The sequence below is a fragment of the Acanthisitta chloris genome, unplaced genomic scaffold (genome assembly GCF_000695815.1).
Source record: "Acanthisitta chloris isolate BGI_N310 unplaced genomic scaffold, ASM69581v1 scaffold28111, whole genome shotgun sequence".
NCBI lineage: Eukaryota > Metazoa > Chordata > Aves > Passeriformes > Acanthisittidae > Acanthisitta > Acanthisitta chloris.
In genome coordinates this window covers 93-15,797 of record NW_008655872.1, presented here as the reverse complement: position 1 = coordinate 15,797, position 15,705 = coordinate 93, and the positions used below count along the sequence as shown (strand labels likewise).

The window sequence follows — 15,705 nt, the reverse complement described above, 5'->3', positions numbered from 1 at the left end:
GCTGATCGGTGCGTTCCAGAGCTGCGGAAGGCCAGCAAGAGGCTGAGCTGCCACAAGCGCTACAAGATCCAGAAGAAGGTGAGTCCCGCGTGGTGCGTGGGCCCTGCCCCGGGGGAACAGGGGGGGTCTGGTTCTAGTTAAGGCACCACTCGGCGAAAACATGTTGTATATCATAGAATATGATATTATGTATGTCGTATATATATGAGGTATATGTGTGTACATATATTATAGAATCAGCCGGGTTGGAAGAGACCTTAAAGATCATCGAGTCCAACCCTACTGTGGTTACTAGACCATGGCACTAAGTGCCACATCCAGTCTTGTCTTGAAAACCTCCAGGGATGGTGAATCCACCACCTTCCTGGGCAGCACATTCCAATGCCTGATCACTCTCTCTGTAAAAAATCTCTTTCTAATATCCAACCGAAACCTCCCCTGGCAGAGCTTGAGTCCGTGCCCTCTTGCCCTACTGCTAGTTGCATACATACATATATACATATATGTATATCATAGAATCATAGAATCGATGTTGGGAGAGACCTTCAGGATGTTGGAAGGGATCATCAAGGCCAGCCAGCCACCATATATTATTACAGGCACTTGTAGGTGTGCATGTACACAGTAAGGATGTTGTATTGCATGTTAAGGAGTCTGGACTCTACTGAGGAATTTGCTTTCCAGTGTAGAAAAGAGGTTTCTCAGATTACATTCTGCATTGTTTTGGTCTGGTTTGTTCAAGTGTAGCTTTGTGCTGACACATTATACAATCAAACCACGTCAGACTGGTCAGAAATGTGCTGGTTTTTACTCTGTAAACAGGAGAGATGTGTCCCTCTTGGTTGTTTTTGGTTTAGACTGAGAAAGTTTACCTGTTCCTGTGTCCAGGTCAGAGAGCACCACCGAAAGGTCAGGAAAGAGGCCAAGAAACGTGGACGCAAAAAGCCCAAGAGGGATCCTGGAGTTCCCAGTGCTGCACCGTTTAAGGAAGAGCTTCTCCGGGAAGCAGAGCAAAGGAAGCAGAGGGTAAAATACAGTTTGTGGTAAAGAGGACAAGAACTGGGACCATTGATGTCTTCAAGGAAGTCTTGTGTGTGTGTGTGTGTGTGTGTGTGCACCCAGAGGTGCAATCGTGGTAGATTGTAGATGTCTCTAGTAGACACATACTTTGGAAAAACAATACCTTTATTTCTAGCACTGTACACTGTGCAACAATTTGCTCTTTTATTTCTAACCCTCATTTCCTCACTGTATGCTGGAAACATCATTTCCACTGTAATCCAAATTGCTTTTGATGCTAAGATGCATAAATGTCCCATCAGAGTGCTGAAAGTTCAATCTGGGCATTCCACAATTGTACAGAAGATAAGGATCTGCTGTCTGCATCATGCAGTAATGTGACATGAGGGCAGCATCCTTACCAGTTGTAGTGGTTACTGCACAGCTGTTGTTTTGGGGTCTAGTTAGTGGATATTCACCTCTGGCTTTGAGGCAGTTGAAGGCAACAGTATTTGTGTCAGGGTAGGAAGCCAAACAAGTTCCCAGTGTCACTTGGACAGCCAGGAATTCTGACTGAGTTGTCTCAGGAGCTAGAGTCAGAAATAGGAAATGGGGAGAATAAACAGTCTTTGACACCACCTTCGAATATGTTTTATCTGGCTTGGGTTTTGTTTGCCATCAGCTTGAAGAACTGAAGCAAAAGCAGAAGCTCAACAGACAGAAAGAACATGAAAAGAAGAGGAAGCAGGAAGCTAGAAGGAAGGCAGCCGAAATCAAGGGGAAGGTATGTGTCTGGTAGACTTTGATTCTCTGAGCTCATAGAAATGGTCCTGGAACTACACCTTCCTAAGCCCTATGTTACATGTTGTGTTTTCATTGCTGTATATGCACACATTACACACTAATTCTCATTCCCTTTTGGTTTTATTTGCATTCAGGAATCCTCTGGCAAAGCTAAACGGAAGACTAACAAACTGCTGAATAAAAACTCAAAGCAATCATTCTGCAGGGAGCTCAAGAAGGTGAAATGCTTCAACTGTTTTTATATAATTTGATGAGAGTCAGCATGAGAGCACTTGCTATTTCATTTTCTTACCTTACTGTGCAGCTGGTCGAGAACATAAAGGTTGCCTTTCATGACAGAGACTGTGAGGGTTTCAGTCTTGTCTTGTACTGAGACACTGAGGACTTTGAGGCATTAGACATCTCGGGCCAGTGTCAGTACAGAGTGATCAAATTGCTCCTGAGTAATGAGGTACTGGTGTCTGTTCTTGCCTTTGGAGGAAAAAGATGAAAATTGCTTCAGCTTTCTGGTTTGTAGTTCAGAAGAAAGGAGCTCAGACACAGTTGTGTGAATCCTCACCGATCACTCTGAGAAATTCAACAGTAACTTCTGTAAGCTGCAGCTATTCCAGAGTTGTCATCTGTCCAGTGGTCTGTGATGTCTTATTTGAGAATCTTCTCTCCTTTTTGTTATCAGGTGCTTGAGGCCTCAGATGTGGTTCTGGAGGTTTTGGATGCAAGAGACCCAATGGGCTGCCGATGTCCTCAGCTGGAGCAAGCTGTCACTTGCTCTGGGAACAAAAAGCTACTGTTGGTCCTGAACAAAATTGGTAAGAGGCAAAGTTTGCTTGAAGTGTTCCTTGGTGACTGTGTGGTTCTTTGGTAGGTGAGCTATGAAGAAGATTTTAAAGGAATCTGAGATTCCATTGAAGACATAAGATCCAACTCTGAGCTCAATAAAACGGCTGGAAATTACTGAGTTACCAGCAACTAAAGAAAGAAAATAAAGTACCAAGAGCAAAGGGAACTTTGTGTTAGAGTGGCCTTTGCAGGGATGGTGGGGTAATCCTTCACAGAACATCACTCTGTACCATACAAAGTCTTCTAGCAAGACCCCAGCAATTAATAGTCTAATGCAGGGGCCAAAAATGTGATTGTGATGTGTTCTGCTTAAGGCTGGAAAAAAAAAGAAACTGCAACACTGTGCACCAATACCCAATACTTGAGCCAGATGTTTGTCATAAAGTAACATCCTAAATATACAAAATGCAGCCTGGTTTCTGATTCCACATTAGATTTCCTGCACACAGTGGCATTTAAGATTCACTGGAGTGAGAGAACTCTTTTTTTATCCAGATTTAGTGCCAAGGGCCAACTTGGAGAAATGGTTGAATTATTTGAAGAAGGAGTTTCCAACAGTGGCTTTTAAATCAGCAACACTGATGAAGGACAAGACCGTGGTAAGAGCACTGCAGGCTGTCTCATGACTCAGTCATGTGTGTTTGCAGTCATACATGTTGAAGCATATTGAGGAACAGGAACTCTTTGCTCTTTAAAATTCCTTTTCCCTTTGTTTGATTACATTGCTATGACTGATGGATATGCCTTTACACTTTGACTGAGCTTTGCAGCACAGTGGGGGAATTCTTGCCATTGAAGTCGTCACAGTAGATAAATAAATATAAGGATACATATCTATATTCCTAAATAGCTCCTGACCATGTTTTTATTTGCCTTTGAATCCTGTAGCAGGAACAGGTCACAAAAAAACGTAGACATGTTGCTGATTTGTCAAAACCCTCTCAATGTCTGGGAAGCAAATGCCTTTTGACACTTCTCCAAGAGTATGGCAAGACTCAAAACAAAGCCATTCAGGTTGGGGTAGTAGGTAAGTGCTTGGAGAGAGAGGAGGAGTTTCCTTCTTCTCCCATGAAGCTTTGGTATCCCATGTTAGGAATTGGGCAAAACTGCTAACACATGGTTTACTAATGGGCTTTCTAGTCATTGTTCTTTACTTTCACCTAAGGCTGTCACTGTTGCAATACTTCAGTTGACAGTGATACATGGAGCACTTAGCTGCTTGTAGCCTATGTGATCTGTGGAAGCACAGGAGAAGCAGATTATGTGCTTCACTTGCACTGCCTTCCTCCTGCCTCATAATAAAAATGCTGAATGTAGCACCACAGATCTTACCAGTGTGAGAAATGAGGAAACAAACTTTGTCTTACTTCTACAGTGAAGACTTCAGATCCAACTCTGATCTCACACTGATCATGTACCTTAGCAAATACGCTTGAAACAAGCATTTCTGATTAGTGTTATAAAGGCTGAGTTTTCTTATTTAACTTACAAGGATTTCTCTCATTTTTCTTCAGGTTTCCCTAATGTGGGAAAGAGCAGCATAATCAACAGTCTCAAAGGAGCACGTGCTTGCAATGTTGGCCTAACAAGAGGTGTTACCAAGTAAGCTGAGACTGATAAAGCTGTTCCTTTCCCTGTTTGTTGTTGTTCGAGTTTGTTTCCTTCCAGTAGGGGCAAAGCACACCCTGTGCAAGTTTTACATGCACATTTCAGTTTGCAAGATTAAGGATACTGATCTGTGATACAAACTGTCACCAGAGGATACAGTGTGCAAACTTGCTCCTCTTGTACATTTATATTTCTGTCCTACACAAAGCACATGATGACAAAACACTGAAACTGACTCTGTATGAAGTACATTCAATCCAACACTGAGCTTTGTGTATTGCATCCCTCACCATTACAAGTCCTTCACTGATTATCTACTCACAGTGCATTTCTCTCTGAACAGGTCCATGCAAATTGTGCACATTGGTAAGCAGACAAAGATGTTGGACAGTCCAGGTATAATTGCAGATCCTTCCAACAGTGGTCTGACTCTGGCCTTGAGGAGGATCATAGACACTGAGCAGTCAGACTCAGCAGATGTGCTTGAAGGAGTAAATGCCATTATAAATCACTGCAGTAAGCAGCAGGTGAGCTCCATCTTTTTCCACATCTCTCACTGCATTTGACTTTTGTAGGTTTTTCAGGCCAATAATTTAAGTTCCTTTCCCTTCAGCTAATTCTGATAGTGTTTGCAGTGTTTTCCCCTAAGCATGCAGAGGGATCACCAAGTGTGATCCTTCATCCTTGTAAGTAGAAGGTAGTAACAGCATGCCATGCTCCTGTCAGCCTGAGTCTGTTTTAAACACCAATAACTCTTCTAGTTTTGAAAACAAACCTGCTTTTAAGATCTCATCACAGTATCACAGAGTGAAAAATGATGATATTTCAGTTGTGTCCTATTTTTACAGTGAAGACCTCAGATCCAACTCTGATTTCACTCTAGTTTCATGCAGATTAACCTATGCCTAATTCCCACCCAGGTCTGTGATAACAGTTTTCACAGACCAGTGTGCTGTCTCCATACACCCACTAGTCTGGGAGAATGGCAGATGAGTTTCTTGGTGAAGTAGGCATTTTGCTGTGTAATGTTTACTCCCACATGCAAGAGAAAAACAGCTCTTCACATACTCATTTGTCCTCATTGTAATTCAATTTGATTTGCTCATTTATTCCTAAAACTAAGAGAAAAGTAGGTATCTCTTTCTGAATGTGCCATTTTCTTTTGCCCTAGGTAATAATGCACTATAATATCCCAGATTTCAGGAGCCCTGAAGAGTTTTTATCTTTGCTTGCAAGGAAGAGGGGTATGCTGAAAAAGGGAGGACTTCCTGATATAGAAAACGTAGCCAAACTAGTGCTGTGTGACTGGACAGGGTATGTATGAGTGAACTGTGTGCTGTGCTGCTCACAGTTAGTCAGCACAGCAGAAGCTCTGAGTCCTGCAAAGTGCTTAGAGAGGAGAGGCTGGTTTTTTCCCTTACTTTCTCACACTGAACTTTGGCAAAGAGCTGGTTTGCCAACACACTTAGAGAATGCTGTCCAAGGATAATCTTCTAAAGTAGTGAAGGATATGTGAGAAGCATCAAAGCCTGTTGCACATTACTCCATAGGCAGTTTGATGACTTGTGCTGTAACTGTTAGGGCAATTTTTCTTCCTTCAAATACAGACTCCATGTAGTCCTCTCCTACAGGAAAGGGTATGGCAGATTTTCTGTGCAAATGTGTGTTGGTTCCTGTATTCTGAGAGTGGATATAAATGTAACTCAGAATCAGTAACTGACTGTGACTATTTCCTTTGCTCAAGTGGTTCAGCTGCTTATGCAGCTCATGGTTTTACAGGCAGGTGATTTGTGGTGACAAATTATGCCGTTTTTTTCCCCTCAGGAGTGGGTGATCCACTTAATACTTCAGAGTCAAATTTAAATAACTAAGGGACTGCTGTTAAACAGCACGTGAGTAGTTAGGTTGAGAAGTTTGAAAGCTTTGTGCTCTGGGGTTTATTTTTAAGTACAGTGGTTTAACTATGTGGTCTTTGGTTGTTTTCTAAAGCTGATATTTTATTTTTCCAGAGGCAAAATAAGCTACCATTCAGAACCTCCAGAATCTCAGGGACCACCACCATATCTTACAGAACAAAAAATAGCTGAAATGCAGGAGGGCTTTAATTTAGATAACCTAGAACAAGAAACCAGAAACATTCTTCAAGGTAGGACTGTCACTAATACACTACCATTAATCATAGATGTTTTGGGTGGGATCTTAAAGGTCTTCTCATTCCACCTCCTACCATGAACGGGAACACCTTCCACTAGCCCAGGTTGCTCCAAGCCCCATCCAACCTGGTCTTGAACATTTCCAGGGCTGGAGTAGCCATAGCTTCTCTGGGAACCTGTGCCAGTGTCTCACCACCATCATGGGGAAGAATTTCTTCCTAATATCTAATTTAAACCTACTTAGGTAAATTTACAATCTATACTCAAATCCAAGTTGTTCAGATCCTGGCAGTCTTCTGTAGATGCCTCAGGAAAGCTGTTCCCAGAGAACTGTCCTTTGTTCTGCCTGTTTGTGGGAGTGCTGTGTGGCAGGGAGGGGCAGGGATGAAATGGCTGTTCTCTCAGTGGTGGCATTACATCTGGTGCTGTCTGACAGTGACTTAACAGACATCGTGGGTTTTTTTTCCCAGGTTTAAAATGCCCCAGTCCAGCAAGCAGCATTATTTTTCAGTCAGCTGGTATGGCAAATGGGACAATAGAGGAAAGTAACGTGATAGAGGATGAATCAGAGTGGGAAAACATGGAAACAAGCAAGGGGGAGGAGGAGGAGGAAGAAGAGGAGGAGGAATTCACAGAAAGTGATGATGTCCAAGATGACATGGAAGAAGAAAATGTCGAAGAGGTAAATGAGGGTTTCACTATGTTTCTTCCTGTTTAGATCCTGACACCAAGTACTCAGTCAGTATCCTGCTGTGAACTGAGGATGTGGAGACCCTGTGGAGCCACCAGGTGTAATAAAAAGCCTTTCTCCTGGAGACAAGGGTTGGGCTTTCCTTCTTAATTAAGGAAACAGCATTGTTCCAAGTTAGTTGCCTTAGCAGTGTGTTCCTAACCAGCTATACAAGGGGACATCCACACTGTCATCAGTCTCTGTTAGGTTTCATTTGCATGGGAGATTTTATTGATGTTTGAGTAATACGTCTGACCTCTCTTACTTGCAGGAAAGCAAAGTTCAGGTCACCAGGAAAGCAGAGCTTAGAAAACAAGGAACAAATCCTACAAATTCAGAGGAGCAGAAGACAGGTCTGTATTAAAATCCCTGGCTTGAAGAATGTTCTCTAGGGCTCCAGCACTTGCATTGGTTTCACTAACACATGATTTTCTCCTCTCAGAAAGTGAATCTTCAAATCCCCCGTCGTTCAGCTTAGATAAATCCCCAGATGAAGATGATGCCTACGATTTCAATACAGACTATGTGTAATGAATTGGGTGTGAAGGCACTGTTTGGAGGCTCTCACTACTGGCTTTCAGAACAGTCATGAAGACTTGTTGCAGCAGAAGCCAGAGGAATGCTGCACACCAGAGTAGCTGACTCACAATTATTGCTCTGTTAAATAATGTATATAATAGTGTGTCTCCCTTGATTTTTCAGATTTTATACAAATCTAGGAAACTGGCTGTGTCCTGCGGACTTTAGTTCCTGCATTAAAGCCTATTTAAAAAAATTCCTACTAGACTGAGTCTGTTTTGCCTTATATAAAAAGTTGTTTCAAAAGATAAACCCTTTGTCTTTTGTTTTGGAAAAACTGGTAAATGTTTTGTTCTAGCCCCATTCAGGCAACTAAATTTCAAGGTAAGTTTTCATTCCTGTATAAAATTGAATTTTTTCTAGAGGACTACAGAGACTGTACTCCTAGCACATGATTTCAGCCAGTAACTTTTCATTATATTTTTGCCCAGCTTGCAGAACTTTTTCATGTAAAGGTTGGCTGGAAATTTGTACTTACTTCAGCTAGACAAAAGGTACCTTATCTAAGCATTGCTTGATATTCAGAACCTTCAACTGGGAAAGGTAACTGAGATTGTAGTATTAGTAATCTTTCTTTAGTGGGGAACAAGCTGCTTGTTCATACAGTACTCTTGAACTAGAGTTATTTCCTGATGATGGCAATAACTGGTGCAGTGTCCTGTGTAATAAGGATGTGTTACTGCACTCAGCCTGTAGCTGAACTGGGAGAGCAAGAGAGTTGCCATGAGGCCCTGCAGCTGCTCAGAGAATTAAGCATTTAGAGTAATTTAGACACCAAGTATCTTCCTCCTGTGCATATTTTCTTCACATTCATTTGAATGTCTGTGTCCTTTAACAGTTGTATTTTCCCTATAGTCCTTGTAGGCTGCTTAGAAAGGTCTACAGGTGCAGGCACAAACATGGAGTTTCTTTAAACCTGGTAAAACACAGCCTGCTCATCAAAATTATGTTGGTGTCAGCTGATCCAGTACAGTTTCAGTTTGGTAAGTGAACTTACTGCTTCAAGGACAAGAATAGTTCATCAAAACCCAGGAAAAGAAAGAATAGGTAACAAACCAGATTGGAAATAGCTATAGGCAGCGACTGCAGTGAGACACAATTTGAAATCCTTTTACTGATAAAGCTGTACTGAAACCACATTCCTAGTCATGAACAAGCCCTTTCCCTCTATGTCAGACCATGCAGCACACAGGTGTCGCTGCATGAACACAAAGCCTTTTGTCTGAACATCTTACACTGAGAACTGTTCACCAGCAGTGTCACAACTTGAGTGCAAACCTCTGTTAAATGGGATAGTTGGCTCCATAGCTGCTGGGATGTATCAGCTGATAATAACCACTACTCAAAGAGAACAGTACAAATTTAAAAAACTACACCAAACAACTTAGAGCACAGGTGGTGATGGGCAGCAGGCTGCAGAGGGCATGAGCATTCCACTTGTGAGTTTAGAGTCACACTGGGAAAGGCACAGTAGGAAAAACTACAGCAGAGCCAGGCTCACTTGAGATGACTATAAGGAGCTCAGCAAAATTAATCTTACAGTCTGATCCCCCAAATAAACACTTTGCACTATTTTAGAATTGGGTTGCTGTCACAAAGATGAGATCAACTGACTTTGGCTTCAGTCACTTGCTACTGTGTTTAAGTATAAAGGAAACACTTGATAGATCAACAACTGGAATCAGATTGCTATTTACTTGAGGCAACGTGTTAAAATTAGCTTTATTTTTGAACAAAGTTTTGTCCGCCACTGTACAAAAAATGTTTGAGTGTTCTCTGGCAGTTGAAACCACTTTGCATAGTGAAATAATACTTGGAAGAATTCATTTTTCAAAAAAAAACCAGATTCAATTTTGCAGAATTCTGCAAGAAAGACTTAAAGAAATGGTTGGGAGGAGATTTCATGCAAGAAAGGGTTGTTGTGGGACCTATTTCACAGGATAACAAAACAACAGAAATTAAACCCAGAACACAACCTAAACAGCTCTTAATTACAGTACATTGCTGTGCAAGATTTGCATGGTGCAAGCACCAACTAAATTTGTATCTTGTTCTTAGAAACTTTGTTTCTGTAACTGACAAATGATCCTCTGCTAGAAGTCCTGCAGTGAAGAGCAGAAGAACAGGACAAAAATGAACTAAACAAAAGTGCCTGTGTGTGGAGATCCTCCCTTGCTTTCTGTAGTGCTGCTGCTAGCACCTCGTGCCACACTGGTGACAGGAGCTTCCTTTGGACCTGTGCATCTCAGAACTGCACCTGAGTAAGTGCATCACCTTGTGCTCCAGAAGGCAAGGTTGGCTCTGTAATACAAGTTAGCTAAAAAACCCAGTTCTGCTCCAGAAGTTTCCTGAGAAAATGCCATCAGTTATGAAAATTTGCTCTACTCTGCTTCGTGGGCTTCGGAACGTCTGCGGACAAGACTGAACTTGCCTGTAGGGTCAGGGATGTACCACTGCTCCCAGACTTCAGCATACGAAGCTGTTCTTCCCCAGGGTTTGAAATGTCCATTCCAATGGAGCAGCTTGGCAGCTTTCACAAACTGAGGAGAGTACCTCTTTCCAGCACTAGACCCTTTTATGGAAAAGGAAGCATTAGTGCCTGAAATAAAGGCAGCAGAAACACCAACGTGCAACATTTTAACGTCGAAACAAAGAATTTAACAAAGCAAGTCTTATCATTTATGGAGAATGGGAGGCAGAAATAAGGGCAAAGTGAAAAACAATCAGAATGCCATGTTGAACTGTCTTAACTTCCAAGTTGTTTAAAACCTTAACACCCAGATGTATTCAGATATTGTTCACCAGAAACAGCACTGGGGTTTCATCAGTAGCAGAACAGACATGGACTCAACAGTCTGTGGAAGAAACACCTTGGATCGCTTCTGATACAATATATATGTGGAAAACAAGGATTATTTTGTGAGTGAGCCCATCCAAGACTATCCCCTGGCATGACTGTGAAGGCTCAAGGCCCACGAGCCCCGAGATGGTATTGCAAGGCTGTTTCTTAAAGAACAAGGTATAGCATAGGAGAAGAAAAGATCCACTTGCTGCACCATCAACTAGGAGTCCAGCTACAGACCTGGAAATCTACACTGGGGGAGCAGCATCACAGACCTTCCATACGTACCGAGATGTCGGACGTTCCACATGGGATCAATGCTGGAATGTTGCTTGTAAAATACAATGAGCAGTGGAGGTGTTGTGATGCTGCCAGCCAGAGTCTTACTGTAAAGTTCCTCTCTGGAAAAGGTGAAAAGAAATTGGGAAAGGATGCTGGTGTGGCCCTAAGTCAGCTATTTTTCACTTGCAGAGGCATGACAGGAACCCACAGATACACACACAGCCCTTCCTTCAACAGTCAAATGTTGACAGCTAACAACAGTTAACAACAGTCAAAAACAACAGTTAAAGGACCTGCTGTGGCCCCAGCCTGGGGGTGCTTACACTACATTCAGTGCCATCCACTTCTCCAACTGCTTAGTGATGTTCTGTGATTTCCACTCGGTCAAATTGGCAACGAAAACCCCTGGATTGAAGGAGCAGGTGTTGGCTTTCATGGCAAGCTTCCGGATGGTTTCTTTTTTGTAATCTAGAAACCCAATGTAATTATACTGGGGAAAAAAAAGAGAGTAGAAAATAGCTTAAAATATGGTGAAATTACTATTTAAAGAAAAATTTTGCACAGCTCACAACAGACAGTTGTAACTTGAAGTTGTTACAGTAAATATCCCTTCACAAAGAGAGAAAGAAAGCATAAGAAGTGTAACATTAAAAAAAAATGTGATTAATTAGACTATATATTTTCAGGAATGCTTCATGGTTTTAATTATACCATTATGATTAATATGGTACCACTCCTGGAAAAAGTACTTTTTATACACTCACAATTACAAATTTTCCCTCTGATGTTCTAACATCTGTCTCACACTGGGAACTGCTCTCACTGTAAAGCACAGCAAAACAAAACAAAAAGTGCTTTTACTGTGCCTAAACAGAAACTGCAGGTGCCATTTGTAACACAAACAGTGTAAAATGGGTTTGGGTAGGGACAGTCACACCTTTAGGCTCACAGCAACTGGAACAGTAAAACTGAGTGCTTGTTTCTAAAACCTGAGAGCTATGGCATTGTTACCACTGAACTGGAACCCAACTCACCTGATTGCCTGCTCCACGGACAGCTACTTTATTAGTGGTTGAGTCACAGTCATCTGAAAATGCAGCTGCATGTCCAGGTTTCAATGGAGTGTTGTAAAGTTCATGAATATCATCTGGAAAATGGAAGCAAGCACAGAAAAATTGAAAGCAATCCTGACTGAACACTGAGTTACACTTTGGTCTGTCCATGCTACAGCAAATAAAACCTCTCAGTTTAACCCGGCACATTTGTATTTACAAATCTTTCCTTGAAGTGTTTGGTGTCTGTAAGAGACAGAATACTGACCTCAGCTTAAGGCCAGTGGTACAACACTAAGTGTGGGACTAACAAAGGTCCCATACCTTGCACTATTACATCATCATCCACATAGATGACCTTCTCTGCATGAGGTACCAAGCTGGGCAAGTAGAATCTTGCAAAGGTTAACTGTGAAAACAAGAAAGCAAGAGAATTGAAGAATTAAATGGAAGACAGTCCAAATAAATGTGAAATTGTTTGATCCTTCTGGCACTTATCTATGGCATTAATGTCCAAGACAACTTCTATCAAGGAAGCAAAATAGCCAGCAATATCCTGCAAGTAATTAAAAACAAAGAGGTGCCATCAACTCCTGGTTTCCTCTGACACTGTGCATTGATAGACTAACTTTAAAATTGGTCTCTATTAGAATTTCTTGTTTCTCCACATGTATCTGTAGTATCTCTGTGGTGCTAGCATTGCTTGACATGCCAGCTGCTGTTTCACTGCAGCTAGCAGCAACAAATGATACTAGGGTTGCACATGTAGATATTCATCTCTCACTATCTGGAAATTTATTTTCCTGATATTAGGAATTTGATTATAAAAGATTGCTGCTATGATAAGAGATGTGGTGTGTTCAAAAGCCAACATGAAAATATATTGTTACTAACAAATAACTGCAAAAAGTAATCAACAGCGTCCTCACTGGTTTGAAGGTGTCTGCCTTTTGGGGATCCACTTGGACTTTCCCTTTTAAGACATGAGGATCAAATTCCAGAATTTGGTATCTCAGATGTTTCAGAGCAGGACTGGAGAGCCACAGCCTGCAAACAGAAAGGCACAGATCTCGTTAATGAGACAAAACCAAACGAAAAGCAAGAGATCTGATTGACAGTGACACAGATCTTCACGCGGCCAGAAACAACCCTATGGGATGTGATCCATGGCTGATGTGGATGATGTCCTGTGCGCCACAGGGGCAGGTGCACATCAGCACACTGCACACCTGGGACATGGGAAAGGTGTGAGGCTGCTTCTCATTGTATTAGCCCTGTTATCTCAGATCCTTCACAAAAACATCAGTGTGAACAGAGGGGGTGAAAATAAACAACCTAGAAGAATGGAGAAACCTCATTACCAGCACTTGAATTCCCCAATAAAGTGAAAAAGTAACTTCTATAATGCCTCCATCAATGAACTCCAATGCCACTGGTTGGATTATAACCCCACTGGCTCTTTTCCGTTCCTGAAACTTTGGCAGAAGGAAAGGCTGAAGTCTCCCACCAGAAGCAGCAGCAGACAGGACTGCAAGTTGGAAGAGTGCAGCTCCAGGGAGAGGCAGCTCACTCTCTTCTCAGAGATACTGAAGTTTACAGTGTTGTGAGAATCCAATGAAAAGATAATTACCTCAAGTGATGCACAGTATCATTCAAAGTAACAATATGGAAAACCACATTGGATCTGGTGTGATGGTAAATACTGTTCATGGCTGCAATTGCACCCCCAAGCCTCTCATCTGATGCTGCAATGACCACAGGAATCTCCTTGTCATTCCTCTCATCTGTCAGCCTCTGGGGAGCTGCAGGAATGAAATCTATAGGCTGGAGTCCTAATGGATTTGAATCTGTGGAGTACAAATGGCACCACATATTTGTTTTTATTGTTATGTATTATTATTACCACACTAAAATTCCCAACACCTTCAATCACCTCTCCCATGCAAGCACTTGGCTGTCTCAGCTGAGCTGTGGATTACAGTGTGACAGTATCAAACACACAAAAAAAAGCACCTGCTTTAAAGAATCTGAGATGCTGCTGAATAGGAAAATGTCACACTTGCAAAAAGCTACACACATTTAGCTGCACATATTCACACACAGCACAACCAGGTACTGAAATGAGACTGAGCTATGGTAGGCTGCACTTACCTTTGGGCTCATCTGCCATGTCTATAACCTCACTGACTTCCCCCTCCCATAGGCCCTAACCATGTGGTGGGCTCTGTCTGGGTGCTTTCACACACATCTTAGAAGAAACATGTTTTTTCAGTAAAATAAACCCCAACATACCTGACAGTTCCCTTTTCAAGAAATCACTGAGGCTTAGGAAATTATGGTGAAGAACTAGCAAAAATATGACGACAGCCACAATAAGGATGGAAATGTTCACTGAAAATTTAGAAGAATAAAGTTTATAACAAGAGAAAGACTGAGAAACTCAGATACAAAAGATATTTTTTTAAGAATCAGACACACACACACACCTTTCCTCAATGTCATTTTTCTATTCTTATTTATTGTCATAAGGTTCCTGCAAACCTGCAAGAGAAAAATACAGCAGTCACGTCCTGTTTCCAGTGCATGTTTGCACGAGGCACAGCACACTATCACCAGGAGTGTCAAAACAGATTCTGAGTGCAGTGGATGTTTCCTTCTCTCAAAAACTGTATGTTACATTTTCATAACTAAATATGGTATCTGTAAGTACTTAGCTACAACCATAGAATCACAGAATGGCTGGAAGGATCTTAAAGCTCATCTCATTCCAAACCCCTGCCATGGGCAGGGACACCTTCCACAGCTTCTCTGGGCAACCTGTGCCAGTGCCTCACCACCCTCACAGGGTAGACTTTCTTCCCAATATCCCATCTAACCCTGATGGCAGTATGAAGCCATTCTCCCTTGTCCTGTCACTCCAGGCCCCTGTCCAAAGTCCCTCTCTCCAGCTCTCTTGGAGCCCCTTTAGATACAGGAAGCATCTCTAAAGTCTCCCTGGATCCTTCTCTTCTCCAGGCTGAAGAGCCCCAGCTCTCCCAGCCTGACTCCATGGCAGAGGTGCTCCAGCCCTCAGAGCATCTTTGTGGCCTCCTCTGGACCCTCTCCAACAGTTCCACATCCTTCTCATGTTGGGGGCCCCTTCACATACCATGATATATCTAAAGAAGAACTTGGAGATAAAGAGGAGACATACAGATCTTGCCACTTCACTGACACACAAAAAACGCCACACTCCTTCCACCAGTAAAAAGTGACTCAAAAGATCTGGAAAACTACATACGGTTTCTTTATGGTTGAAACAATTTATTTAACTGTCTGAACTGGAAGCATCCTAACAATAAGATAATTTATTATACATTTCTTTCCACACTTAACTAACTGCAAGATTTTGGCTAGCCACAGTGTTTGTAAGATTATAACAAGTAACATTATACACTTTCAAAGCCAATAAATTCTCTACATAGAATGTAACAGAATATCAGCTGAAGTGATCACACAAGTGGGAAAGAAGGTATTACCATCATGTCATAGAAGGGTGTAAAAACACGATGCTGATGCAGTTTTGATAAGAAATTCCAATATGCTTATTCATTATTTACGGGTAAAGGTGAGTGTGAAATCAGAACAAGAGCTGTGTCTCCTGGAGCGTGAAGCAGCAAAGCCACATACATGCAGAACTGCAGCAACAGCCACAGACCTGCGAAATCCCCGAGGGAAAACACTGCAGCCTGTGCTGTGGCTGTTCCGTGTGTCAGACAGACACAACTCCCTTCTTTCCTCAACACGGCGCCGCCGCGAGCCCCGCGCATAGCACCA

At 42.1% G+C, this 15,705-nt stretch overlaps 2 protein-coding genes across 2 annotated transcripts; one reads left to right on the top strand and one right to left on the bottom strand.

Annotated features, from left to right (window-relative positions):
* Positions 1-12: 12 nt before the first annotated feature.
* On the top strand, positions 13-7,665 carry GNL3 (guanine nucleotide binding protein-like 3 (nucleolar); the record flags this gene model as incomplete). The annotated part of the gene is made up of 14 exons (XM_009084109.1): positions 13-78; positions 889-1,026; positions 1,682-1,789; positions 1,938-2,021; positions 2,480-2,612; positions 3,139-3,242; positions 3,541-3,670; positions 4,158-4,245; positions 4,595-4,778; positions 5,423-5,565; positions 6,261-6,397; positions 6,875-7,086; positions 7,406-7,487; positions 7,577-7,665. Coding segments are annotated over 14 exons (1,698 nt in total), but the record flags the coding sequence as incomplete, so codon positions are not given.
* Positions 7,666-9,633: 1,968 nt separating this feature from the next.
* On the bottom strand, positions 9,634-14,391 carry GLT8D1 (glycosyltransferase 8 domain containing 1). The gene is made up of 9 exons (XM_009084108.1): positions 14,376-14,391; positions 14,182-14,280; positions 13,520-13,736; positions 12,819-12,936; positions 12,214-12,298; positions 11,872-11,984; positions 11,161-11,327; positions 10,844-10,956; positions 9,634-10,285 (listed from the first exon to the last, which is right to left on the bottom strand). Exons 1-9 carry the CDS (start codon positions 14,389-14,391, stop codon positions 10,095-10,097), a joined length of 1,119 nt encoding a protein of 372 aa, XP_009082356.1. The 3' UTR covers positions 9,634-10,094.
* Positions 14,392-15,705: the final 1,314 nt, after the last annotated feature.